Genomic DNA, 27,914 nt, shown 5'->3' with positions numbered 1-27,914 from the left:
CTCCAGGGCAGCTGGGAGACAGAGCTGTATCCATCCTTGCTAGTGAAATACGATGCACACACCCAAAGATAGCCAGGTACGGTGAGACTGGGGGGTCAGCTCTCCCACTAAAGTAACATCCCTGGCCTGGTAATCCTTTACTGGCCACATCTGCAAGTGCTACCAAACTGAGTCAAGAACTCACCTAGACCTCAGTTGTCTTGTGCTAACCTGACACAAGCTGGGTGACGTAATGTCTTTAATTGGACTAACGGGAGCATGGCCACAACCCTGCCCCATTGCACTGCCAAGTATTCCTTCAGAGATTACGCCACCCTCTTTGCCTGCTTCAATGAGCGAGGGTTGTGTGTCTTGGGGGCAGGGAATCTACAACATAATCACTATGCAGACATTAATTAATCCCCATAGCAGCATGTGCTCATTTTACATAAAGGGAAATGGAGGCACCTACCTGTAAAGTTACTTTTCTCAAGGTCATGCAGCAAATCAAGAACAGAGCCAGCACCAGGGACCCAGGAGGTCTGCCCTGGTGCCAACTTCTATCCATGGTCCACTGGACCATGCTGCTTTTCATCAGCACAAACCAAACTTAATTAGTTCAGTCTGCAGTCATGAGCAAATGTGTCTGAGCAAAAGACTGAAGGGCCTTAGCCTGCTGCAAAGCCATTACCCAGGGTAAAATGACTGATGTAAAAAAATCTCATCTAAAACATCCTAAACTTTTAATGTGCATGAAACAGCTACATGGCAGAGTAATCCCTTCTCCCCCACCCAACAGGCACTGAGGGTACAATCACAAGCTTCCTTTCTCTTGCTCATTTAAATGTAGTTTGGGGCTTTGGTTTGAACAGGGACAGGTATGTGGCTGGAATGAAATTCATTTTTCCACTTTGTGCACTGAGGACGTTCCTGAGCCACAGTAAAAGGATTTTTGGGTTTCAAGGGTCAAATCACCAAGGACAGTTGTATCTCAGCCAGCAATGCTATTGGCTGTATATCATTTCAATAGCATCTTCAATGGGGATTATAATCTGAATTGAAGTGGAAATATCTGAGGCAATGAAGCCGTCAGCAGTCTAAAATTAAGGAATTAAAAACAGCAGAAAAGCATTACAGGATTTATTCTGTGTGTATTAGAAAGAGAAGGCTAAATACACTGCAGCCCTTCCTTGAGTCTGAGATTTCACAAAGGTACAGAGAGAGTGGAAAGAACAATGATCCCATCAATATAAAAAGGATGGCACTATGAAAATCAGCGACACGAGATGTAAATCCTCCTAACCCGAAAAAGCAGCTGAGTCACAGAGGGTTGGACTGAAGTAAATAAAAGGAGCAATGAAAAGGATTTGGGGAATAGGAGATCAGAAGTTGCTCAGAAAGCAGGTCCCCAACCAGATGCAAGATGGGAAAGAAAAAGCTCCAAAGAAGATCAGAAATATTTAGGGACATACTACAACGGCCATTAAATACTAGAGTCCATTAATTATAGCCGAGGCAAGAAATTCCAATCTGGGATTTCCTACCAACATGCATAGGAGACCCAAATATTCCCCCCCCGCCCTCCCCACACACACAGAAAAGAAAATCCACATATCAAACACACACGCACTTTGAAAGCCATTATCTGTTCTGTTTTCAAGTCCTAACTTAAAAAGAATAAAAACAAGATTCCCTACAAAACAATCTGATAGTTTCCAACAAAAAAAAAAATATTTTAGGCAAATTCCACATATTTCTCTGCTGTTTTCCCTTTAGCTCTATCCTAGGTAAGTCCCAGAAAGGTAATCCTTACCTAAGCTAAAGAAATTCTGATTACACCACTGAACACAAGGAAAACAGTGAAAATAAAATATAAAAAGAAGTTTCAGCAAACTCAGTGTCCAAAAAGCCTCAAGCTCTTCTCAACAAAAGAAATAAAAATTCAACGTATACAATCCATATTTAATCACTCATTACAGTGTAATTCCTTTAGTTACACATTCTAAAAAAATTAAAGAATTATCTGTATTTTAAGCAAACAAAAAGTATACCCATTTCTCAGATGGACGAGCAATTCCTGAACCATACCATCTGTACAGAATTTTATTAGTTTAACACTAAAAGGTACCCAACAGAATGTTTCCCCGAACACACACAAGGCCACAGAACACGAAGTGACAAGCAGCCAGGACTAGTACAAAGAATGAGGTGGCTAAAGGCCAATGGGGTTTCCAAAAGAAACATTCAGCTTGCAGACTCCTCACAAAAGATGAAAAGAATCAAAGACAGAAACCAGGAGAACTCCACAGAATTTACTGCAGAATAGGACAGGGGGAGTTTGTGGAGAAGACACTAATTGAAAGGTCTGTATTTGGAATTTAGAGGTTTGCCAGCTAGGCTAAGGTTATGGTATCTCTGCAGGCAGTGGGGCACTAAAGACAGGGGACAGAGCTTGTTCTGCAGCACAGGTTGAACGTGAAATTGCTTCCCAACTCCTCCAGCCAACGTCTACTGCGAGAATTACATATAAATTCTCCGTCAAGTCTTTGAAGAGTTTTCCAGAGTCCTGGGGGTATAAACAATCTTTATAAAGAAAGGGGAAGTCCAGAGCTGATCAGTGAGTCTTCTTGGTAGAGCCAAAGCCAGAGAAACCCATCACAGCTGCCATTTCATCATCCTCTTCAAATGTCAAGTCTTCCTCTGCCCTCCTCTTCTTCTCTCTCTGTTTTTCCTTCTTATAGGCTTTGGCCTTTTCCTCCTGCAGTACAAGGAAATAAATGCAGTGTGATTCTAACTTTCTTATACAGCAAACCCTTTAAAATAGAAGGTCTGGACATTTATCAGTCAGTCTAATTTCTATCACCAACATAGGGAGATGGGATTCTTTTCAGTCTGAAGAACAGACAATGGATGGAAGGAAAATGGTGGACTTGGAGGAGAGTGGCTTCCCACAGGGAAAGGCCATGGTTCGGTGATCCTAACAGGTAAATTACACCTAAGAGGATTATACTGCAATAGTTTTGTGTGATTCTCAGCTTCCCCTGTTAAACAAATGCCAAAGACTTAAATCGGAAATTCAACAAGGCAAAAGGAGAGTTGTTTTTAAAACAGGAGACATTTATCTTGTACTGATGCCCTGTTCCAACAACTGTGGTGCCGAATGACAGCTACAGACAATGTCACTGTCTGACGGCTTTTTGTGTAGCAGAGTGAGAGCTGCTCAGTGGAATATAAGCTGAGTTCTGAGTGGCTTGGGGGAGAAAGGGGGGCTTAAAAGGGTTTTTCATTGAAACATGCTGATTAGAGCATTCAACGAAGATCGCAGGCCCTGGAACAGCGCCAGACTTTGTGCTGGGGGTATGCAGAAATGTGACTTCAGCTCCCAACTCAGCAGCAGTTCCTGTTGGTGCTGGAGATTAAGGTCTCTCAGTATTTCCATCACCACCTGCACGTCTATCGCTTTGTAACTCCAACACAGGGCATTTAGTCTAAAACAGCCATACTCGGTAGTATGTGACAGCAATAAGCTGCTTATTTTTTAGAATATGTAGACTTCCATCAGTTTTTCATCCCAAGGAGTTTCCTGCACCCCTAATGTGTCTCTGCACTTGTATTTCCCTAAATAGATTAATAAAAATTCCTTGGGTTCATCAGCAACGAAACCTGCAGTTGACCAGCTTTGTCCCAACCAAGCCAGTACAGTTGGAGGCCATATTTTAGGATTCCATTGGTGGCCCTGTGGATAACCCCTACTGTAGAATAAAGCTCAGAGAATCTGGAAATCAAGGTGGCAGGGGAGCCTTATGTACCAGGAGCATTTTTTTTGTAATGACCATTCATAGGAAATAAAAGCATCAAAGAGCTCAGGCACGTACAAGATGCTTTTCAACTCCCAGAAGAGCTTTCCTGGTTATTTTGAAATGAAATCCGAGGCAAATCTTCATTATAGGGCTTTGCTTTTGCCATTTAAAAACATGTTCAAGAGGGAGGGAAGTAACATGGGGCATTTGATTTTAACAGACTTCCTGTGTGCACATTTCAAGCTTCTTAAAGCTCTGGCACCCATGGGGGTGGCACAGATGCAGTAAACATAGGAGAAGTTCCTCTCCTTCCTCAGCACCAGAAGCCATGGCAGTATGGAAATATACAAGGAAATATATGAAATGTCAGCTTTAATTACCAGTTTCTGAGCCCTGGGACCACATGCAGGTTATGGGAGTTATATATTGAATGTTATATATTATGATCAGTGTCACTATGGTTGAGAACATGAAGATGACAGTTTTGTATGAAAACAACTACTCTGACAATTCAGATAAAGGACTTTTTTGGGGGGAGAGAGAAGAAGAGAAGACCTTCTTTTAACCCCACAGAAATCCTGGTGTACTGGGAGCACCTGCTGCCAACATTCTTTGCACATTTTTATTTGATAGTTAGACACATGGTGGCTTCCTTCAATGAAGATTTCATTTCTTTCAGGTCATGCTAAATTGTTGAAATGCTGCCATTGCCTCACCTCTTCTCTGAGCTCCTTCATCCTCTCCTCAAAGTCATAATCCTTTTGCTTCTCCTCCATTTTCTTCTTGTTCACTTCAAAGCGTTTCTTCACTTGATCTAGTGTGGAGCGCTCCACCCTCATGGACATGCCCAGATTCCTCTGATCTGGAGGGGACAGGAATGGACAGAGCTATTACAGAGCAGCCATATTACTTCTACTTCAGTGCCCATTAAACATCTGCAGACAGCCTATTCCAGGACCCAAAATTAGAAGTTTCAACACTCAGTGTCATTTTAACCTCCCCCAATTCCCATTCCACCCCCAAACATCCCCTTGCACCAGTGTTCCCCAACCCATTTCAAGTGCCACTGTAGAGCCCAATTAACTGTTGCCCTATACTATGTGTAGTCATTTACTCAAATGCAAAGCAGATGTAAAATGCTGCCATTCTGATTAGTAGCACTTTATACCCACTTCTCACTAACAGGGCAACAGTAAATCCAGCCCACAACGCGCTCACTGCGAATGCTTCACAAGTGCAACCTCTGAAAGATCAAGTATGGAAAAATGCCCCAAAAGTGATTTGCTGGTAGAGCTCTGTGCTACCAGACAGAAAATTAGAGCTCCGGTCTCCATTTTAGTCCCTGGTTTCCATATTCTGTGCAGTTTGCAGTGTCTGACAGGTGATGAGTTTTAAAGGGATATTTCCACAATCTAAAAGAGTGGTTCCCCACATTTTTTTGTCCAAGTCCTGCCTCCCCCCTCGCCCTCACCTGGAACTACAGTTGGGGAACCAGGGCCAGGGGCTGCAGTCAGGAACAGGGCTGGTGCTGCAGCTGGACCTCAGCTGGGAGTGGGGCTGGGTGGCACTTCCTTCCCAACCCTGTGGGGAGGGGGGGGCTGACCCAGGCTCCGCCGCACCCTGAATGTTTCTCCACATCCCCCTACGGGGGGCAAGCCCCACAATTTGGGGACCGCTGATCTAAAACCTAGCCAAAATTAAAATGTATATTTAAGATCCACACCTGCTCCTGAGCCCCCAAACCAATGTGTGTGGATTTACAATCACCTGTATCTATTTTTTATTGTTTCTCTCTCTTCCACATCTGTGTGAAAGAGCCACACAAACAGGAAGAAAACACCATCATTGATAAAGTTTGCAGATGACACAAAAACTGGAGGAGTAGTAAATAAATGAAAAGGACAGGCCACTGACTCAGAGCAATCGGGATTGCATGGTAAACTGGGTGCAAGCAAACAATATGCATTTTAATACAACTAAATGTAATTGTATACATCAAGGAACATAGGCCATACTTACAGGACAGAGGACTTTATGCTGGGAAGCAACGAATGAAAGATTTGGGGGTACTGGTGGATAATCAGCTGAACATGAGCTCCCAATGACACCATGGCCAAAAGAGCTAATGTGATCCTGGGATGTATAAAAAGGGAATTCTCAAGTGGGAGTAGAGGTTATTTTATCTCTAAAAACCAATGAGAAGTCCTTGTGGTACCTTAAGTATAAAATTTATTTGGGCATAAGCTTTCATGGGCTATAACACACTTCATCAGATGCATGGAGTGAAAAATACAGTAAGCAGGTATAAATATACAGCACATGAAAAGATGGGAGTTGCCTTACCAACTGTATTTCTGTACCAACTTTTATTTCTGTATCTGACACTGGTGTGACCGCTGCTAGAATATTGTGTGCAGTTCTGGTGCCCACAATTCAAGAAGGATGTTGATAAATTGGACAGGGTTCAGAGAAGAGTCATGATAAAGGATTAAAAATCTGCCCTATAGTGATGAATCAAAGAGCTCAATCTATTTAGCTTAACAAAGAGAAAATTAAGGGGTGATTTGATTACAGTCTACATGTAACTACAAGGGGAAAAAATATTTACTGATGGGCTCTTCAGTACAAGCAGAGAAAGATATAGCACAATCCAAAGGTTGGAAGTTGAAGCTAGACAAATTCAGTCTGGAAATAAAGTGTAATTTTTTGACAGCGATGGTAATGAACTATTGAAACAATTTACCAAGGGTTGTGGTAGATTCTCCATCACCATTTTAAAATCAAGATTGGATATTTTTCCTAAAAGCTCTGCTCTAGGAATTATTTTGGGGAAGTTCTCTGGCCTGTGTTATACAGGTGGTCAGACATAATGATCACAATGGTCCCTTCCAGCCCTGGAATCTATGAATGAAACGGGGGAAACCGCATGACTATACAAGAGAAACTGTGCTTTTGACAGCACTTGGTAAAGAAGCCATTTCACATGTAAACAAAAAAGGAGGGTGGGGAGAGAAAGGCACATGTCTCATTTTTTCAGTGACAATAATCTTAGTCAGTACTCACAATAATAGGAAACACAATATTTACACACAAAAGTGTGACAAGGTGACTTGTTCCTTTAAAGGTGCCACGATGGTAGGTAGCCCCTATCCCATCCCAGATATTTTGAAGTGTCGGGAGTTCTGAATGGAAATCCAACTCTGTACTGTCCACAAAAGGTGCAAGCGACTGGAGAGATGTAGAGTGCTGATGTGGGAGACACTACTTATCAGAATCAACCTCTGCCATGCAGCAGACCTCTTCAGTGATGACAGAACAAAAAGAAAAAAAAAATCAGTGGCATTTTGTAGAAGCTCAGTGTTAAGCAGGGAATTTCTAGTCATTGGTAAAATGCAGGCAACGAGATTAAAGAGCTGCCCAGCCTCCAATGAAACACCAAGATAAATAATTATAAATAACAGATCCATAGAGACTGAATAGGGCAGATTCAAAGCTCTCTATAACAAGTGGAGTTGATTATGAACAAGTGTCCATGTGACAGTGTTTCCAAAGCACTTATGCCTGGCCAATTCACCATGCATTCTTGGCTTCCTGCCACCACACTGCCAGATAGTCTGCTGCCTGTCTGGGACATGCCTTAGGGCAGCAGATTGCTTTGGAACCACCAATGCCATCAGCAGTTAAGGAGCAGTACAAAGCTCAGGCAGTAGAGTGCTACATGTCTGAAACCAGCTTCAGAGTGGTCCAGAGATACTAGGCAGTTTCACTTTGCATCCAGCTTTATGGACTAGAACAAGCATTCTCAAACTTCATTCTGTGAACGAGTTTATATATAGCGAGAGATACCCTTGCACACCACCTCCCTTCCCAATCAACAACTCCCCCAGGATCTTACAAAAAGGATAGATGTTAATAATAAGTGAAGATCATGCAGTGAAGAAATAAATGTGTCCCAGGATTTCTACTTCCAAATTCTATTGAAATGTAGATTCATCTCTCACCACCTGACCCACAATGTGTGTCAAATATAGGCCTGTCCTCCTAGCAGAGCCACATTTAAATACATTTCAACAAACTACAGTGGTTTACCCTTAACACTCTTAAAAATCCCATTTTTTCCCTGATTTTTCTTGCTTTTCACTTCAGTAGGTTTATTTTGAAATTTTTTTGCATTCTGTTCATTTTTCCATACTCAAACTTCCAACGTTCTCTCTTCCCTCTGATTTCCTATGTTTGTCTCTTCCCCCAGTATTCTCCTATGATTTTCTCCCATGTCCCTTTAACTCCCCTGAACTGGGCAACTGGTCCAAAGATTATCCCAGACTACAGTCCCATTCCATTAGTTTACCTTTTGTGTACAACAGAAAAAGAATCACAAAACTCAGATTTGTTATTATGCAATACAACGAAGATCTTAACTATATATAATTGCTATTGTAAACTCATGGGGTGAAAATGTTCACAGCTGATGCATGCACAATTTAAACTTTCTAGAACAGTGGGATTGCCTCATTTCAACTCACATCCTTCACCAATAGTAAGGAAGCAGATCCATAGTCAATTCAAATACTTTGATGACCCCATAGTGGTTCGTGAATTCAGAGGTTCTCAAACTGTGATTCAACCAGGATGCCTGTGCCTATCTAGGACAAAGAGGTTCCAGAACCCAACTGTATACAAGGACCGCACTCAGAATCTGTACTCTGCTGCTCTTTGACTTAGAATTTTCCAAAAGGAATGTCTCTGAGGAAGAGAGGAGGAGGCAAGGTTAGTGAGGATCTGCTGAGGTAACACATTCTATGAATGTAAATTAGTGCGTGAATAATCTCAATTTTTCTTTCAAAGACTATCTTTGAAACCACACATTGCAGAAGACTAGAAGGAAGAATCAGAGCGAAAGAGCGGTGTTGAACGAGCCTTTAATTAAACAGAGAATCCTGTTCAAACTGTGTAAGTTTGGACTGTGTCCAGAACATAACCCGTTTTGGAGAGGTGTCATTCATAATATTGCTCAGGAAGTTAAGAGTATTCATGGCACCAAGACACTCAGCACCATGAGGTAAAATCTGGCTGGTGCACTAGTTGCTCGGTGACCAGCTGCACTAGTTGCTCTGTGACCAGCTGCACAGTCTCTAACTCTTCAAATGTATCAAGCAGCAGCAATGCCAGTAGCTTTGAGAAATCCAGAGTTGTTTGTGAAAGTCAGACTTTGACTGGGCTCCAACAGCACTCTCTCTGCATTTCATCAGCCTCTGAAACAGGCAGATTGCAAGAGATCTTGAGCCACTCTGTCAATTGGCCGGCTAAGCCAAAATTATTTTAAGTGAGGAGCCACCCTGGGGCTTTGGAAAATGCAAAATGCCAATACCTTGTGTTGGAAATGCTTGTTGCTAAACTGGAACTTTGGAAGTTTCCTTGGTCTTTTTCTTATAGAAATATAAAAATAAACGTCTGAGCACATTAAACCAGTGCTGTGAAATAATGGAAGGACTATTTGACAGAGAAACTATGTAAGACTTAATTCTTAATGTATTTGTTTAGCTTTTTAGAATAGAGATAAGACAAAGGCACTTTTTTTTTTTTTAAGGACTTAAGAAAAATACTAATACAGGGAATAGAAGCCTTTGCCTTTGAACTCAACAGACACTGTTCCCATAGTACCAATCTTTAAAAGGGAAGTAATTTTTTCCCCACAGCACCTTCTTGTGAGAAAGACCCCTAAAAAGAGAGAGAAAATACAAAACAACTGACATTTTCCCATCATTTCTAGCACCCATTTGTCTGACTGAAATGGAAAAGGAAACATGAAGTAGTCTATCCCCAAAAAGTATTGTAAGGGGAACAGATAAGGAAAGAAACTATTTGGGCCTTTTATAGGTGCCATGAAACCTGCTCTTTGATAGAGGAACAATGGCTTTGAGGTAGAAAGTGGTCTCTATGAAAGTGGGACATAACGGACTTACACTGCCACTAACTTCATTTTCAAATGCATGAGAGATCCACAATGAAAAAAAATAGATGATTGATATTTGGGTCTTTAGAACAGGAAGACTGAAGATGTATCTACATTTTTATACGGCCCCCACCACTGTATCATTGAAGTACTCCACAAATATGATTGAATTTGACCAATTCATTTCCTTTACTATTGCTGGTACTGTGGCCAGATGAGCCCAAAACTTCCTAGCCATATCCAAAAAACCTTTATTATTGGGTCAGCAACCTTTTTTGCTCTGTTCACACCCAAGAACGTATCAAAAATTCGGAGACTTTTCATTTTGGGCTACAGAGAGGGGAAGGTCCAGAGCCGTGGGCATCGAGATTATGATCTCTAGAAAGGCTTTGGAATCTTCTGGTGGTGACCCAGAAGAAAGGACCATAGTCGCCATAGACAGTGAAGACGACAATCCTCTATTTCCTTCCCCAGTTTTTAACCAGTTCCCTCTTTCTAGGAGACAGGGATATGAAAGTAATATGGGAATTAGAAACAGAAACTCTCTCTAAGGACCTTCTCTCGAATACTCGGAGGATGTTGAAGCCAGTTACAGCACAGACCATATTTATGATGAATGCAACAGTGGCTGCCTCCAACTGCCACAGCATCCTAAAATGGTGGTGTTTGTCACTCTTGTATGACACTGCACCAGACATAAAAGCAGCATATGAGGAAGGGACCTACTAGTGAAAGTGGCACTTTTTACAGTCAGTTCCTGGAACAATACCAAAGTACGTTTCTGTTAACTTGGACTGATCAGATCTTTCTGTGCGCCTATGCTCCATAGCAGAGTCAAATTATACTAATCCCTTACGAGCTATAGATCCACAGTCCAGCTGCAAAGTCAGATGAACAGATCCTCCACGGAGTGGACAGTAAGGGTTCACATCCATGTCTTCTAAAATTTCTGCCTTTAGGTGGTGTAAAGGCTTGACTAGTGTAGACTAGGAAACTAAATCCCAGTGGTCATCCGCCACAGAAGAACGAGTTGTCAAAACCTTTAAGAACTGATGAAATCACCCCTGGTAACTTCCTCAGAACAGATGGGTTCTCAGTGTTGTTAGATGTTCGGCTGCATGTGTGTGTTCTCCCTGTGTGCTGCCCCAGCTCTGCGCAGACAGCTGGCACAGCAAACCTCGAGTGAACCGCCCAATGTCCACGAGATCCATTAAGGTACAAAAGCACCAGGCCAGGTTTACTGTCAACAAAAAAAGGTAATAGCACCTGGCAGGATACTAAGACATGTATGTCCGTGACAACAGACGGAGCTCAGTGAATGGAGGGACTTTTCCATTCCCCCCTCAGCTGGACCAAGACACTCGCTTTATACCCTGATACAAAAAAGTTATGTACTGCCCCTCTACATAGTTAGTTATTGCCCCATGAGGTACTAGTTATCACCCATCACCTTGTACATGGTGGTTTGATCAAAATATCTCAATTCATCACACTGTCATCCTGACCTTATCTTTCAGGAGGGGATAGTGTGTTCCTGTTATCCGTGGGCAATGTTTTTGTACCATCCTTAATATCGAGATATTCTGGTACAATTCTTCTGGAACGTGTTTGCATGAGTGCTCCGTGCCTAGCACTTCTTAGGAATGTGTGTTTCTGCAGTATCAGCCCTGTTCTTGCCACATTTTGTGAACTTGCAAGCAGGCAGAGCCTGATGTTTTCTCACAGACTGACTTTTGCTAACTTTGCTTTATATATCAGCAAAGCTTGCCCACTACTTTAGCTCAGGCCTCATACCCGGCCTTTAATACAAGGGTTTATATCTTAGGTTCTCTTCCTACTACACTCAGGACTGAGGACTACTTAGATTGAGAACTCTTTGACTGATCACTTTGGACTAGGATGTTGAGATCTCCTTTTCCACCAATTTTTTTCCCATAGCAACAAATGGAAAAATTTGTCTTGCCTTCCTTCTTCACTTCCGACCTAAGGAGATGGATCCCAACTCTGTCCCCTGCTTCCTTGAATAAAACGATATCTGTGCCTGCCTTGATGATGATGGCCTCTGATTAATGTCTGGACAATGCTGACCTCGAAGGCAGAGAACACAGGCTCCTGCCTGAGGACTTAGACACTGACAAATTAATCAGCTTTGAAGAGCAAGGGCATGGAGTCAAATCCTCCTCCATCAGGAAGACCTCCTTCTCCACTCCCATCTTGCTTTACGGGGGACAAAGCCACACAGGATGGACACCTGCTGGGACAGTACTTCTCTCTTAAGCATTCTATTCACTAATAGGTTGATCTACAGTAGATATTTTACTCAGCAAGAAGCATACTTTGTGAATCCAACCTCTCATTCTGGGTCAGCTGTAATTCCAATAGAGTCAAGACCAACAGAATTGCTCAGTCACTACAAATTTATTTTAAAAATTCAACATTACAGCTATACCTAATTATAAAATAGGAACGTAAGCCAATGTGAAATTTAAACTAACTAGAAGATAAATTTGAGAGAATAGGAGTTCCTACTTCCATGAATGATCACACAAATAGAAAAAGGAAATGAGAGTTGGACCAGAGGATGAGAGGTAGCTTTTTATACTTCATGCCATGGAACCTTTTGATCCCATCTAGGCACAAGCACCTCCTGAATGGTTGTGTTGCTATCAACAGGAGCCCAGTACATGACTTGCACATTATAGCTCTACAAGGCAATTCAATAATTCTTTATAAACAAACTAGTTAACCCCCACAACATCCCTGTGTATTTGATCCACGTTTTAGAGATGAGGAAACAGACACAGAGGTTGAGTACCTTGTTCAGAGCCAAGGAGGGAGACTGGGTCAGAGTTGGTATCAGAGCTCAGGAATTCATTATGCTCACACCACTTCTGCCTAAGAGAGGGATCTAGACATGAGGGGATATATCCCTATTCCTTCCTTAGGAATCTCCTTCCAACATTGACACTCCAATGGTATTTATCATTCACCTTTAAAGTTCCCTGAGGAACTGCACAGCTTGCTGACAATGGGGTTCTCTGACAACAGAAATTCTGAAGCATTTTCTCACTCCCAATCCAATGAAGGGCATAACGCTTGCAATTTCTCCTGAGCTCATTTCACACCAGTGGCCTCCAGGACCATGGAGAAGTTGTTAGGAGATAACGAGTCAGCATTTCCACGGCCCTCATCAGCAAATGCTGAGTAAATCCTAATATCAAAAACATTTATTTCCACATGTGCCAACACTTGACACTGTAGGCCCTGGCCACACAGAATAAAGTAAATTTGGTAGGGGAAAGGCTTGTAACAATATTTTAGTGATCACGCAACATGGCATAGAGAAAATACATTATCCTTACGCTTTTTGCCATTGATATGATCCAAGAAGTTGATGGAGTCTTTCACCACACAGTCACATACATTACAGTAATATCTGGGGAGAAAGAGAGAAGGGATCAGCTCCAAAGCACAATACAAAATTCAACCTGCAAGAATTTTCCTTTTACGCCAATTAAAGAGAGAAGTTCACCTGAACCTGGTTCAATTCCAGACAGCAGCCCTAGACTCAAAAATACTGTACCGAAAGAAATCTAGAATGCTAGATAGTATGCTAAGCATTCAGAAATATGGTAAGTAGGAGTCCAGCATTACACAGGAGCATTGAACTGTATTGTCTGGACTCTGATAAGCCTGATTCTGGGACAGTAGCTCCTCCCCCTGGTGAAAGGGAAATTATCTACATCATAGAGAGTCCAAGAAACAATGTGAGCTAATAGAATCACCACCCTATAAAGTCTGAAGGGATTGCTCCCAGGTCCTACTTCCCACATTTGGTGAGGTGGGGAGAGAGAAGAGCTGGAAGAGAAACTGGCCCATCTTTGCAGTTGTATGATGGCTTATTTTTGCTTTCAGTCAGCCCCTTTCTAAGAGGAAACCCCTTGTCTCCCATCCATACATTTCTCTTGGTACCTTTTGCTACCTTCCTCTGACAACAGGCCACTGAAATGCTTATTATTACTCTGGGCGATCTTTAAAGCTCCTTGTTCCAGAGACTTGATGACTTAGAATATTGGGGATAGGTTAAGGAGCCTTTCATTAGCTTAAATGTAACGCCTGTCAGTAGTAACCAAGAGTCCTTACTACAGCAGAGAACTTTGGGGATTTCTATGACGCAAATTGGTCTCAGCCCCATTTCTAGTGGACAAGTATCTAGATCACAAAAGCATCTCAATATGTAACTCATTGCCAGTCTTAGGCAAGAAGCCAAGGACTGACCAGGCTAGAGAGATTGCATCCAAAGAAGTGAGCTGTAGCTCATGAAAGCTTATGCTCAAATAAATTTGTTAGTCTCTAAGGTGCCATAAGTACTCCTTTTCTTTTTGCCTAGAGATTGTTCCCAGAGTGTGCCTGAGAAACACTGATGTGGGGTGGGGTAAGGGAGGAAGAAGCTTGCACTGCTGCACTTCTGGCCATAATTCCAGAAAGTTAATTTCCAGATTTAACACGATACAGATGCCAGTGGAAGTTGCTGTAACTAAACAGCGTTCCTCCTGTGCTGTTGAGAAGGTACAAACACTGGCACTATAAGGGTTCCTCGCTTTGCCCTGACTCTGCTTGTACGTAAGACTATCCCGAGACTCTTTCTTTGTTAACAGCTGAACGCATGAGAGCCTGGAAAAAAATAAAGGTGCTTTACCCTCCCATCTCTGACTGAGGGGTAGTTTTGGTGATGACAATGGTTTTCCCCAGCTTGGATTCCAGATCCACTTTATAGTCTCGGTGCCGCAGAAGTTCCCTCTTGACAGGCTGAACTGGTTTGCCTAAAAACAAACACACAACAGAACTTCTTCAGAAAGGTTTGGGAACCTAAAACAATGGATCACAAGTTGCTCACAGTGGAGAAGGCCATAGAGAACCATTGGGCCATCTGGTTCATGCTGGGATTCCATTTTTAAAAGAGTAATTCTTCCCTACATTGTAGGGAACATTAAATTAAGTGATAGCTTATAATTCATAAAATTGCTAAAGAATCCCCAGTCATCCAATTGGGCCACAATTTGAGCTCTTCCCATTTCCAGATGTTGATCATTCCTCCATCTCTATATGGAACAGAACACGAAAGGAATAAGGTTCCTGGCCTTTTTTTTTTTTTTTCTTCTTTCCTTCAATAACATATTCTATGACAAACAAAGGAAAAGGAACAGAGGACAAACTGGCCCTGAATTCCTGTTATTTGCTTCCAGCTGATTTCCCTCTCACACTAATAGTCACTATTAGACATATGTGGGCACACTGCAGCCTTTCAGACATTTTAATCTGGCCCTTGAGCACCTGCCAGTGAGTAAGGTCCAGCACTTGCCCCACTCTGGGTTTCCAGTCGGGGAGCGGGGTCTTGCCCTGTTCCATGCGTACCGTGGCTCTGCACAGCTCCTGGAAGCAGCAGCAGCAGCATGTCCCCACCTCCAGTTCTAACATGTAGGGGCAGCCAAGGGGCTCCGCACGCTGCCACCCCCCAAGCTCCACCCCCGCAGCTCCCATTGTCCAGGAACCACAGCAATAGGAGCTGCCAGTGCAGTGCCTGCAGATGGAGCAGCATGCAGAGCTGCCTGGCCACACTTCTGTGTAGGAGCCGGAGAGGGGACATGCCGCTGCTTCTGGGAGCTGCTTGAGATAAGCACCACCCAGAGCCCATACGCCGACCCCCTCCTGCGCCCCAACCCCCTGCCCCAGGCCTGATCCTCCTCCTGCCCTCCGAACCCCTTGGTCCCACCCTCCTGCACCTCCTCATTCCTTCATCCCCAGAGCCCGCACCCCAGCCCGGAGCCCCTTCCCACACACTGAACTCGTTTCTGGACCCATCACAGAGCCCACACCCCCAGCAGGAACCTTCACTCCACCTGCACCCCAACCCCCAATTTTGTGAGCATTCATGGCCTGCCATACAATTTCCATACCCAGATGTGGCCTTTGGGCCAAAAAGTTTGCCCACCCCTGCTGTAAGAAAAACAGTCTGCCTGGAGTCAGCGCACTGCTCACCATCTTTCTTCTCTCTCTCTTCCGTGAGCCGTTTTTCTGCAAGTTTCTCATATTCATCTTTATCCCACTTCCGACGGAAGTCCAGGTTTTTAGTCTGCAAGGGAAACAAAATGTGAGGCTACACTGCACAACTCCACTGGCAGCAAGAAAAGACTGATCCTGGACAAAGCTGGAAGTGTGTGGCTTGTTGGGCCATGGCAACAAGTAAGCACCCTAAAAGTGCACTCCAATGACTTCCTCTGTACCCATAGCCAGGAGCAGGAGGGCTGGTGTAGGAAAATAACACTTTGCAGTCGTACAGCACCTTCTAGCAGAGGATTTCATGTCTCTGCCCAAATGAAAGCTTAGTGAGCTCTTGAAATAATAATCCCCATTTTCCATTTATGAGACAAATAAGGGGGATTTAAAAATTATGGAAACAAATATTTATAAACACCAAGTGACAAAGCCCAATAATACAGAAAAAGTGACATCTCTCTCACTAAAGTCAATTAAATCTGAATCCACAAAAGATCATGCAGATAAACCTAAGACTGAGATACTCTTGAGAGATAAATGCATACAAAGGTGTGTGTGCACATATGTCTATACCTTTACACATAGAGTACATGATGGTGTGGTATAGAGGTTTAATCAACATGATTATGAGATGGAGGCCTTATTCACAAGAAACAAAGCCAAAGTGACTTATATGGAATATTCCAACTAAGTGTGGCATACACAGAATACAAGTTGTAGAAAAACTAAGCACTTAAAAAAAAATTGGGCGCTGAAATTTTTGTATCCCTGCAACTGCAAAGGCCAGATTCCAAAAATACCAGGAGACCAACTGCACATATTTCTGATGAGCTATGGCCTCTTAAGAATAACCTAGAATAGATCTTCTATGCATAAACATTTCACATTTACAGTTGTATCCCTGGTCCTTCCAGGACTAGAAGTGAGTGTTGGGTTTCAATGGGAAATTAGGGACCTCCCCTTTCCAACGGGATAAGGCTCTTGATTCCAGCCCTGCAAGGTCATCACTAGGGCACTACCAAATTCATGGCCATGAAAAACATGTCATGGACTGTGAAATCTGGTCTGTGTGTGCTTTTACCCTATGCTACACAAATTTCACGGGGGAGACCAGTGTTTCTCAAATTGGGGGTCCTGACCCAAAAGGGAGTTGCAGAGGGGTTGCAAGGTTATTTTACAGGGGTCATAGTATTGCCACACTTACTTCTGTTCTGTCTTGAGAACTGGGCGACCAGAGAGCAGCAGCTGTTGGCCAGGCACCCAGCTCTGAAGGCAGCACCCAACCAGCAGCAGCACAGAAGTCAGGGTGGCAACACCATTCCATGCCACCTTTACTTCTGCGCTGCTGCCTTCATTGCTAGGCAGCCAGAAAGTGGTGGCTGCAGACTGAGGGCCCAGCTCTGCAGGCTGCAGTGCAGAAGTAAAAGTGGCAATACCATAATTTTCCATCTTTATTTCTGTGCTGCTGCTGCTCCCAGCCAGCAGTCACTGCTCTCCAGCTCTGAAGACAGTACTACCATCAGCAGCAACACAGAAGTAAGGGTAGCAGTACTGCAACCCCCACTACAATAACCTGTGACCCCCCTCACACACACACACAACTCCTCTTGGGGTCAGGACCCCTACAATTACAACATGGTGACATTTCAGATTTAAATAGCTGAAATCATGAAATTTACTAATTTTTAAAATTCCATGACTGTGAAATTGACCCAAATGGACCATGAATTTGGTAGGGCCCTAGTCACATATCAGACTTTAAAATCATTACTTTTTTTATTTGCAGAAAAGCTGTCTCAGGTCCAAAACCACAACTCTCCTATTTCTGCGTCTCTGACAAATAGGGGAGAGGAGGGGAACAGGAAGAGAACGCACATTTCTGGAACAGAATTTTTTTTTAAGATGTCTTTTGATCAAAAACTAAGAACGCTCAAGGGAGTGCCAGGGAAGATGGGCAGTGACACTGTCAAATGTTCAAGGATACAGGATTAATTATGGAAAATAATTCATCATATGGATATGACCTCTGCACACGATATGCAAACTTTATCTAGGCATCAGTGGTGATGCCAAAATTAAGGTTGTGACAAGATATGCACTTGTGATTCAATTCAGTCTCCACGTTGCCACAATTATTTTTCAGATAACTGTTCTGCTCAGCCTTTCTGCCAGTCTCTGAGCCTCTGCCCCACCTATGCCCTATCCACAATTGTTAAAACACAAAGAAGAGCCCCATTCAGACTGATTTGATCAGGTATGTCCCTCTAGCAAACCACAGACGGTTCATTAAAGGCAGCAGCCAACTGGAGTGGTGCTTTCCCCATGCCTGAGGCATCTCAAGTAGCTAGTCTCCCTCTCCTACCATAAAATCATAGAAGTGTAGGAATGGAAGGGACCTTGAGGTCATCTAGTCCAGTCCCCTGCACTCAAGGCACAACTATGTAATAACTAGACCATTCCTGACAGTTTTTTATCTAACCTGCTCTTAAAAACCTCAAATGATGGAGATTCCACAACTTCCTTAGGCAATTTGTTCCAGTGCTTAACTATTATGACAGTTAGCAAGACTTTTCCTAATGTCCAACCTAAACCTCCCTTGCTGCAATTTAAGCCCATTGCTTCTTGCCCTGTCCTCAGAGGTTAAAGAACAATTTTTCTCTCTCCTTCTTATAACAACCTTTTATGTATCTGAAAACTGTTCTCGTGTTTCCCTCTCTCCACACTAAACAAACCCAATTTTTTCAATCTTCCCTCACAGGTCATGTTTTCCAGACCTTTAATAATTTTTGTTGTTCTCCTCTGGACTCTCTCCAAATTTTTCCTGAAATGTGGCATCCAGCTCTGGACACAATACTCCAGCTAAGGCCTTATCTGCACGGAGTAGAGCGGAAGAATTACTTCTCATGTAAAAAGAAAAGGAGTACTTATGGCACCTTAGAGACTAACAAATTTATTAGAGCATAAGCTTTCGTGAGCTACAGCTCACTTCATCGGATCCATTTGGTGGAAAACTTTGATGAATTTGATGAATTATTTTGGTGGAAAAGTTTTCCACCAAATGCATCCAATGAAGTGAACTGTAGCTCACGAAAGCTTATGCTCTAATAAATTTGTTAGTCTCTAAGGTGCCACAAGTACTCCTTTTCTTTTTGCGAATTAACTAACACGGCTGCTACTCTGAAACCTGTCATACTTCTCATGTCTTACTTACAACACTACTGCTAATATATCCCAGAATGTTTGCTTTATTTGCAACAATGTTATACTGTTGAATCATATTTAGCTTATGATTCACTCTAACTCCCAGATCGCTTTCCACAGAACCTTTTCTTAGGGAGTCATTTTCCATTTTGTATGCATGCAAATGATTGTTCCTTCCTAAGTGAAGTACTTTGCATTTGTCCTATTGAATTTCATTCTATTTATAGAGTGCTGCGGGGATACAAATGTATACCCGTGGATGTAAATCGGTATCCATGGAATCGCAGGGCTATCCAGCGAAACATGGCAGCGAAAGGAGCAGAACATGGGGCTGCCACTCCCAAGAGCCAGCGCCCCGCTCTGGCAGTTCCGCTGGCGTGGCTGTACTGACTCCAACCCCACCCACTGGGGCTGGAACCAGGCTCACCGGTAGCTGTCCCTGGTCACGCTCCTGTGTTCAAGCAGCGTGCACATCCCCAGACAGGAGATACAGACAGCTACGTGGAAGGAACAGGGGCAGGGCTGAGGATGGTACAGCCGTGCAGGAGGAGCTGCCAGCATGGGGCGCTAACTCCTGGGAGCGGCGGCCCCATGTTCTGCTCCTTTCGCTGCTACGGTACCTGGGAGAGCCCTGTGGTTCCACGGACATAAATTTGTGTCCATACAGGGCTCTGCCTATTTACTTCAAACCATTTTTTTTAGTTTGTCCAGATCATTTTGAATTGTAATCCTATCCTCCAAAGCACTTGCAACCCCTCCCAGCTTGGTATCATTCACAAATGTTATAAGTGTACTCTCTATGCCATTATCTAAATCACTGATGAAGATATTGAACAGAACCGGATCCAGAACTGATCCCTGCGGGACCCCACTCGCTATGTCCTTCCTTCCTTATGTGAACCACTGATAACTACTCTCTGGGAATGGTTTTCCAATCAGTTATGCACCCATCTTAGAGTAGCTCCATTAGGCTGTATATCCCTAGATTATTTATGAGAAGGTCATATGAGACCATATCAAAAGCCTTACTAACGTCAAGATATACCACATCTACCACTTCTCCCTATCCATAAGGCTTGTTACCCTGTCAAAGAAAGCTATTAGGTTGGTTTGACACTATTTAGTCTTGACAAATCCATGTTGATTGTTACTTATCACCTTATTATATTCTAGGTGTTTGCAAATTGATTGCTCAATTATTTGCTCCATTATCTTTCTGGGTACTAAAATTAAGCTGACTGGTTTATAATTCCCCGCATTGTCCTTATTCCCCCTTTTTTTAAGATTGGCACTACATTTGCGCTCTTTCAGTCCTCTGGAATCTCTCCTGTCTTCCATGAGTTTTTGAAGATAATCGCTAATGGTTCAGACATCTCCTCAGTCAGCTCCTTGAGTATTCTAACAGGAGTTCTCAGGACAAATATTTTGGTGACCTCAGAATACGGCCACCAACTCTTGCTGGTGGCCGCACTCACACTTTTTCCATAAAATACTAATTAGCTTTAGGAAAACCAAATAAATATGCACAAATTATGATTTGGATGTGTATATATTTATTGCTAGCTAGTAAAGTGATATTAATAAACATACAAGTATCACTTTTCACAGCAGTCTTACTCAGCCCTGGGAAGCTTGGGGACAAATTAAGCCCTGGGGAGGCAGTGGGAGCCAGGGGAGATGGGGGAGGTAGGAGGGGGCTGGAACTTGAAGCCCTGCTGCAAGAGCCTGAAGCCTTGCGGCTGAAGGACAGGGTCCAGGGATGGAGCCCAAAGCCATGTGGCCAGAGCCTGGGGCCTGCCATCACGCAGCCAGAGCCCGGGGCTGGAGCCTGAAGCCCCATGTCCAAGCCTGCCACCCGAGGGCTGAAGCCCAAAGCCTGAGCTGCCGCACCACCACTGAGAATGTGGGGAACTCACTGGCTGCCTGGTCCTCCAGCATTGTGCCCCAGGTGACTCCAGAGGGGGGCAGGACCCAATCCCTGCTGGTAGCTCCAGCAACCAACATCAAGGCAGTGCATCCCAGAGCAACAGGGAAGGGGAACCCACCCACCCATCACAGCCCAGGAGGCTGTGGCAGCAAGAAAAGCCCCTGATGGCCACATCTGAGAAACACTATTCTAGGATGTATTTCATCAGGCCCTGCCACTTGAAGACATCTAACTTATCTAAATAATTTTTAACTTGTTCTTTCCCTATTTTGGCCTCAGATCCTACCTCATTTTCACTGGCTTTCACTATGTTAGATGTCCAATCACAACTAACCTTCTTGGTGAAAATAAACTAAAAAATCAGTTAGCACTTCTGCTATTTCCAGATTTTCTGTTATTATCTTTTCCCCCCTCATTGAGTAACAGGCCTAAACAGTCCTTGTGATCTTCCTCTTGCTTCTAATGTAGTTGTAGAATGTTTTCTTGTTACCCTTTATGACTTTAGCTAGTTTAAACTCATTCTGTACCTTGGCCTTTCTAATTTCGTCCCTACATCGATGATCCCTCTAATTTTTCCACCCATGTGTGGAATAAATTTTGTTACATGCACCAAGGTAATGTGTGAATATGTGCTACCAGTAGAAACAAAAAACCTAGATATAATACATATTTTTAAAAAGTTACCAATAGGGATAATTACTCCAGTCAGAAATAAAAATTATGAAATGCATAGACCAGTCAAAAAACTAAAACACCACATTTTGAAAGAATAAAATTACAGAGAATATATGCAAAAAGAAAAGGAGTACTTGTGGCACCTTAGAGACTAACAAATTTATTTGAGCATAAACTTTCGTGAGCTACAGCTCACTTCATCAGATGAGACAGAATATATGTGCATTACAGGAAATACCAAGAAGTAACAACAACAGAGTTGGGAGATGTGTGACACAGAGAGAGATATAGCTGCTGGGGAAGTTTGAGAGACGCCCATCTGCTGTCTCTTTAAGGCACTCACTGAAAGCTCTCCTCCTCCTGAACCATGGCCCCCTTCCCCCGCTCAGCAGAGATGGGGTGCACGTGAGAGAGACAGAGAGAGAGTGGGGGAAGGGACACCTGAACACATTGCTGGCTGGATGTGCATGGCACTGCTAATCAACTGCGCAGCACTTGAATCTCTTCTGGGCGGCCACCCAACCACAGAGTTTACAGGGAACATCACCCTACATGCTTGTGTAGTTTGTTTAGATTCATCCTTTTTAATTTGACCTTCTTTTTTTGGGTCAAAAAAAGGATTTTTTTTTACATTTTTTTATTTTTTTTTTTTATTTTTTTTTTATTTTTTTTATTTTTTTTTTTTTTTAGAGTTTCAGATCATTGAAGACTTCCTGGTCAAGCAAGCATGGTCTCTTGCCCTACTTCCTATCTTTCATGTGCAGTGGGACAGTTGCTCTTGTGCCCTTAATGTCATCTCTGAAAAACTACCAACTCTCTCAAACTGTTTTTCCCCCTTAGACTTGCTTCCCATGGGATCTTACCTACCAACTTCCCGAGTTTGCTAAAGTCTGCCTTCTTGAAATCCATTATCTTTATTCTGCTGTTTTCCCTCCTACAATTCCTTAGAATCATGAATGCTACCATTTCACGCTCACTTTCACTACAGCCCAGCCTGTTATTGATATAAGGTTGGGGGATAAAGTGGAAAAGAAGAAGAGCTGCAGCTCAGGATAAGAGTGGAGACAATTCAAGTTGAGATGGTGAACAGATGAGGAGAGTGTAGATGGAGCTTTAAAAATCACAACTGCTTATTTTCTTGCTTTTTACAATTTGTATTGGTAGACGATGCAATCTTAACTCAAAGTTCACTGTATTTTTGGTGGGAAACACATGCAGGATTATAGCCAAGAGTGAGACAATTTCATTTTAAGTAGCCAATTCATTTTAATATGCTATTGTATTTGCCAACATAGGATATTCTAATCAGTAAGTATTCCATCTCATGTATCTACTCTCTGTGCATGCAGTTATATATTCCATTTGCTCCAAAAGATGAGGTTCTTTACCAGACCCAACACCCAGATGGTTATAAGTTAGGAACACTGGAAGGAAGGAAGAGGTTCGTAAATGCTTAAGACACTTCATTTTGTAGAAAACTGTACCCCCACAACTTCAACAGATGATTAGGATCAAATATATGTTGTTCTCCAATTTTATTTTGCATGCATGCTTTTAATTTCACATTGATAAAAAGAAAAACATTTATGTGAATAGTGGTTTCTCTACTCGCAACTGGGGAACAAAAAGAAACACACTATATACTCTCAATACATGACACCTTTTCCTTACTTAACCAAATGAAGACTCCAATCATGATTTTAAAAAAAACAAACATTTGAAATTATAGCAACAATACAATCATTCAAAATTTCCCCCTCCTGGCAATCCTTAAAATGGAATGAACATCCAGTGATAGGAATAAAAATGTCTTGGAAAGGGGTAGAAAATTTTTCTCATTTATTCCAGAGCTTCTTAAGCATTGTAAAACATGTCAGAACTAAGATTATTAGCAGCCTCCCCATGTAAGAAAAAAAGGGAAATTCACAAAGTGCAAAATATTATGTTTTGGGGTATTTTCCAGAATCTAGATTCTCCCACATAAAAACAGTATTATCACGAATCAAAGTCAGTTGAAGCTTTAAGAGAAGACAACCTCATTGCTGCTTCACTCTCTTTTTATAATAAAAGGGATGTAGTCTTTTGAAGATATTTTACCAGTGTCCCCAGGCCAGACACAGTGAAATGAATTAGATCCAACTTCTGAACTACCTGTAACAAGGGCTTACCTAGTGATTCTAAAGGAACTTCTTCAGATTGATCAAACAGGGGATAGAGGTTGCCGCAAACCCCTAAATCTTTATATTAACAACTGCTTATAGGTTATAGATGATATTTCCCCCATAGATGACATCTGCTAAGGACTGAAAAGTACCCAAGGCCCCATGTTAAATTGTAGGGCACAAACAAGTTGAATGGCTATGCATGTGACATAGCAAAACAGAGACAAAGCTGAAATGAAACCCAAGAGTCCTGATTATAGTCCTGCTTTAACGAATGAACACCACATCCTCCTAGAATTCAGGGCCTGACTGTCTCCTGCACCAACCATTAGACCATTCCGGCCCTTGAATATTCCAATTGTTTTGCTCATTTTTCACTATGTGACTCAAAGCAATGGAAAGCTTCGCCAAGGAAGCAGAAAAAATATATATAAGCCCTGGTGGTGCTAATAGCTGATTCTTTGGCATTACCTTTGTTTGTTAAAACAACAGTCTTGATCTCCAGTTAGCAAGTGGTTTTAATGAATGCCCTCAGCCTTATCCATGTGACCCCCATGCTCCTTTCATTCACTTTCAACATGAAGCCCTGAGGGGTTTTTATGCAGTCAGAATGGCCTCCTCACAACCACATAGCATGGATTCAGCAACGTATGGCTAGTCTACATTGGCAAAGCTAAAGCTGGAAGAGAGGTCTCCCAGCGCTCTTAAAAAAAAACTACCTCCACAAGGGGTGTAGCTCCCAGCACTGGTGCACCGTCTACACTGGTGCTTTACAGCGCTGAAACTGTTTTTTCACACCCATGAGCGAGAAAGTTGCAGCACTGTTTTTTCACACCCCTGAGCGAGAAAGTTGCAGCACTGTAAGTTGCTGGTGTAGACAAGCCCTTAAACTGAGTGTTGGGATAATAGAACTGGCAGCAATTTGAGGCACCAGGAAGAATATGGTCTAGGGGAGTGAGGCTTCTCCACGTAGCAGATGAGCAATGAACAACAAAGATCTTTACTGTATACACAGTACACAAAAGCCAATCTGGAAGCTGTCACTTTTTTCACAGATCAGAGGACAGAGGGGCTAAAACGAAAAAGAGGCCAGAGAAACACAGGGCTGGAACAAGGGAAGATAGCAGCAACGTGAGAAATTTGGAAAGCCTATCCCCAAGTGCAGAGATAGAGAGACTCATGTCCCCTCAAGTATCTCAGAATCTAAGCGCTCTCCCTGAATTTGCAGGGAAAGGTTCCCCAGCACCGAGGGATTTTCGTAGGGCATAAGTCTATCTCTGGGCTTCTTTGCTTGAAGTTTAGTGAAAATAAAGTCTCTTCTACAGGGGATAATAAAGATATTTGCCCAAGTACATTTTTGTGGGGGAACTCCACCCCCTTCTACTTGTGGCTCAGAAGAGCAGGGTTTCAAGTGGGGCAGAGAACAGTGTCTCTCTTCTGCTCAGGTCAGGTTTTTGTTTCATTTTGTTTTTGAGGAGGAGGAAGAAGAGAGTGGCGAATTCTCCCTCGGTATCTTTTTGTAGGTTCAAGTTGGAAGAAGGAAGCAGTTACCTCAAATCTGTCCCTCTGTCCCTCAGCATTACCATTTTCTGCATAGACTATAACCTGTCAAGTGTCTACTACAGCAATTCTCAAAACCCAGACTCCCACTAAACAACTGATAAAACCTACACTCATGCACATGAATGATCTAAGCATGCTGTCATCCACATAGATCTGTAGAAGCATTTACACCTACTAGAAACATATCTGGTAGTCTAGTGATTAGGATTTGGCACTCTCACAGCCACGGTAGGGATTTGTTTCCTGGTCAGGGAAAGAAACTTGGTATTGGCCTGCTTCGAGCAAGGGGTTGGACTAGATGACCTCTTGAGGTCTCTTCCAACCCTAATCTTCCATGATTCTATGATCTCAACATATTAACATAAAAGGTTAACACTGATAAAATAAGAGTTATGATCTTTCAGGAAAAGTCACAAAACAAAGTTTTTTTTAATAGAACGGCAATTTAAGATATCTTAAATTACATAAAAAGAAAAGGAGTACTTGTGGCACCTTAGAGACTAACAAATTTATTTGAGCATAAGCTTTCGTGAGCTACAGCTCACTTCATCGGATGCATTTGGTGGAAAGCTTATGCTCTAATAAATTTGTTAGTCTCTAAGGTGCCACAAGTACTCCTTTTCTTTTTGCGAATACAGACTAACATGGCTGCTACTCTGAAACCTTAAATTACATATACTTAAGCCAGATAATAAGTGGTTGAGGGGATTTCAAACTAGTTATAAAAGAATTAGAGAAACCCCCTGCAGGATCTACTATGCCACAAAGAAACCACTAGATAGAATGAGAGGCGACTGTATCTACTACTGATTAAGGGAGCAAGTCTGTGGCCCAACTTTGTCAGAAAAGTATACATAATAGCACAAGCCCCAAGGCTATGTCTAGACTAGCACTTTAGTCACTAAAACTTTTGTCCATCAGGAGTGTGAAAAACTGACATAAGTTTCACCAACAAAAACACTAGTGTAGACAGTGCTATGTTGGCAGGAGAGGCTCTCTCCCACCACTCATTGGGGGTGGCTTAATTAAGCGGACGGGAGAGCTGTCTCCTGTCAGCATAGAGCAGCTACACGCGAGACCTTACAGTGACTACCATCTGTAGTGGTGACCTAGCCTAAATAGAAACCGTCCACCTACAGTCCTGCAAACAAAATTCTACATGTACAACAGAATAGGAGTCACAGACCAAAAGTGAGATGAACCCCACTCTCATTAACATATCCAAACAAAAACAACCACTGCATTTCTGGCTCCATCTCAGCTAAAACAGCAACAATCCTACTGCAAAATAGTGAAGGAGCAAAATCTAAATCTGAATAAGCACTTATGAATGGATAACAGCAGTCACAGATCTCCCAATATTAACCTCCAACCAATGGAGGAAACTTCTCCCAGAATAATTGAAACAAACAGTGATGAGGACACTACATCAAAACCCAGCACACTAATTAATGCCGTGGTTCTCAACAAGGGGATACATCAACTCATTTAGATATTTGCCTAGTTTTACAATAGGCTACATAAAAAGCACTAGCAAAGTCAGTATAAACTAAAACTGCATACAGACAATGGCTTGTTTATGCTGCTCTATATACCATACACTGAAATAGAAGTACAAATTTATAATCCAACTGATTCATTTTACAACTATGGTAAAAATGAGAAAGTCAGCTATTTTTCAGTAACAGTGAACTGTGACACTTTTGTATTTGTATGTCTAGTTTTGTAAGCTAGTAGTTTAAGTAAAGTGAAACTTGGGGGTTCACAAGACAAATCAGACCCCTGAAAGGGGTACAGTCGTCCAAACAGGTTGAGAGCCGTTGAATTTACGTATCTGGAAAAACTAGGTCAAAATCCCCACGCTACACTGCGACTAACATCCCTGCCACGGAATGGGAAGAGCTAAAGCAGGCTCCGACCAAACAGGAAGCCTGTCCATAAGCTAGCGGCGGACGCTGGGAGACACAGAGCCCAGCGCGACCGGAGAGGGGAACAACCCTCCAGCCAGCGAAGAGACTGAGCCAGAGGGAGGGAGCGCCCGCCCGGGTCCGAAACACGACGGAGGGTGAGAACCTGCCTCAAGTGACCGGCCACGAGTTCAGGCTGCCCCGAGCGCACGGGGAGGGGAGCGAGCAAGAGCCAGCGGAGACAGAGCCTGTCCCCGAACCAGGACCCGGGAGCGGCCCCAGGCGGACGGCGGCACGGAGCATCCCGCCAAGCGTCTCCGGGCTCGGAGTCGGGGATCGCCACCTGGGCTAGGGGCCCGGGCCGGGAGAGGGAAACAACCCTGGGCTTCCCCTCGCGCCCCCTTCTTAACACCTACCCCGCTGCCCGACGCCATGTTGAATGTGAAGTGAATAAGGAACCAGAAAGTGCCGTACTCCGGCAGCAAGCGTCGTAAAGTGAGCCAGTCCTCCCGAGTACCATGGAGCGGCGGCTGCGGTAGCTAGAGCGTAACATCGTTCTCTGAGATGAGACAGCAAGTGACTGCCGGAAGCGGACATTCAGGGTTGCGGAGGCCAGGTGCTTGCGGTTGGAGTATGAGTAACTTTTGAACTTATTTTTTGTGCCTCTCTAGAAAGTCTCCTGAGACTCCA

The 27,914-nt window shown here is 43.1% G+C and overlaps 1 protein-coding gene across 1 annotated transcript; it reads right to left on the bottom strand.

The window, feature by feature from the left end:
- Window positions 1–1,104: 1,104 nt before the first annotated feature.
- Window positions 1,105–27,779, bottom strand: ZMAT2 (zinc finger matrin-type 2). Its single transcript, XM_038412230.2, has 6 exons — window positions 27,641–27,779; window positions 15,772–15,865; window positions 14,432–14,555; window positions 13,095–13,168; window positions 4,496–4,641; window positions 1,105–2,737 (listed from the first exon to the last, which is right to left on the bottom strand). The coding sequence occupies exons 1-6, from the start codon at window positions 27,656–27,658 to the stop codon at window positions 2,594–2,596; spliced, it is 600 nt and encodes a 199-aa protein (XP_038268158.1). The 5' UTR covers window positions 27,659–27,779; the 3' UTR covers window positions 1,105–2,593.
- Between the last annotated feature and the right edge of the window lie 135 nt (window positions 27,780–27,914).

Source organism: Dermochelys coriacea, chromosome 8 (assembly GCF_009764565.3).
Source record: "Dermochelys coriacea isolate rDerCor1 chromosome 8, rDerCor1.pri.v4, whole genome shotgun sequence".
In the NCBI taxonomy this organism is placed as follows: Eukaryota; Metazoa; Chordata; order Testudines; family Dermochelyidae; genus Dermochelys; species Dermochelys coriacea.
The sequence above is the reverse complement of the archived record's forward strand: the minus strand, read 5'-3'. Positions and strand labels throughout refer to the sequence as shown.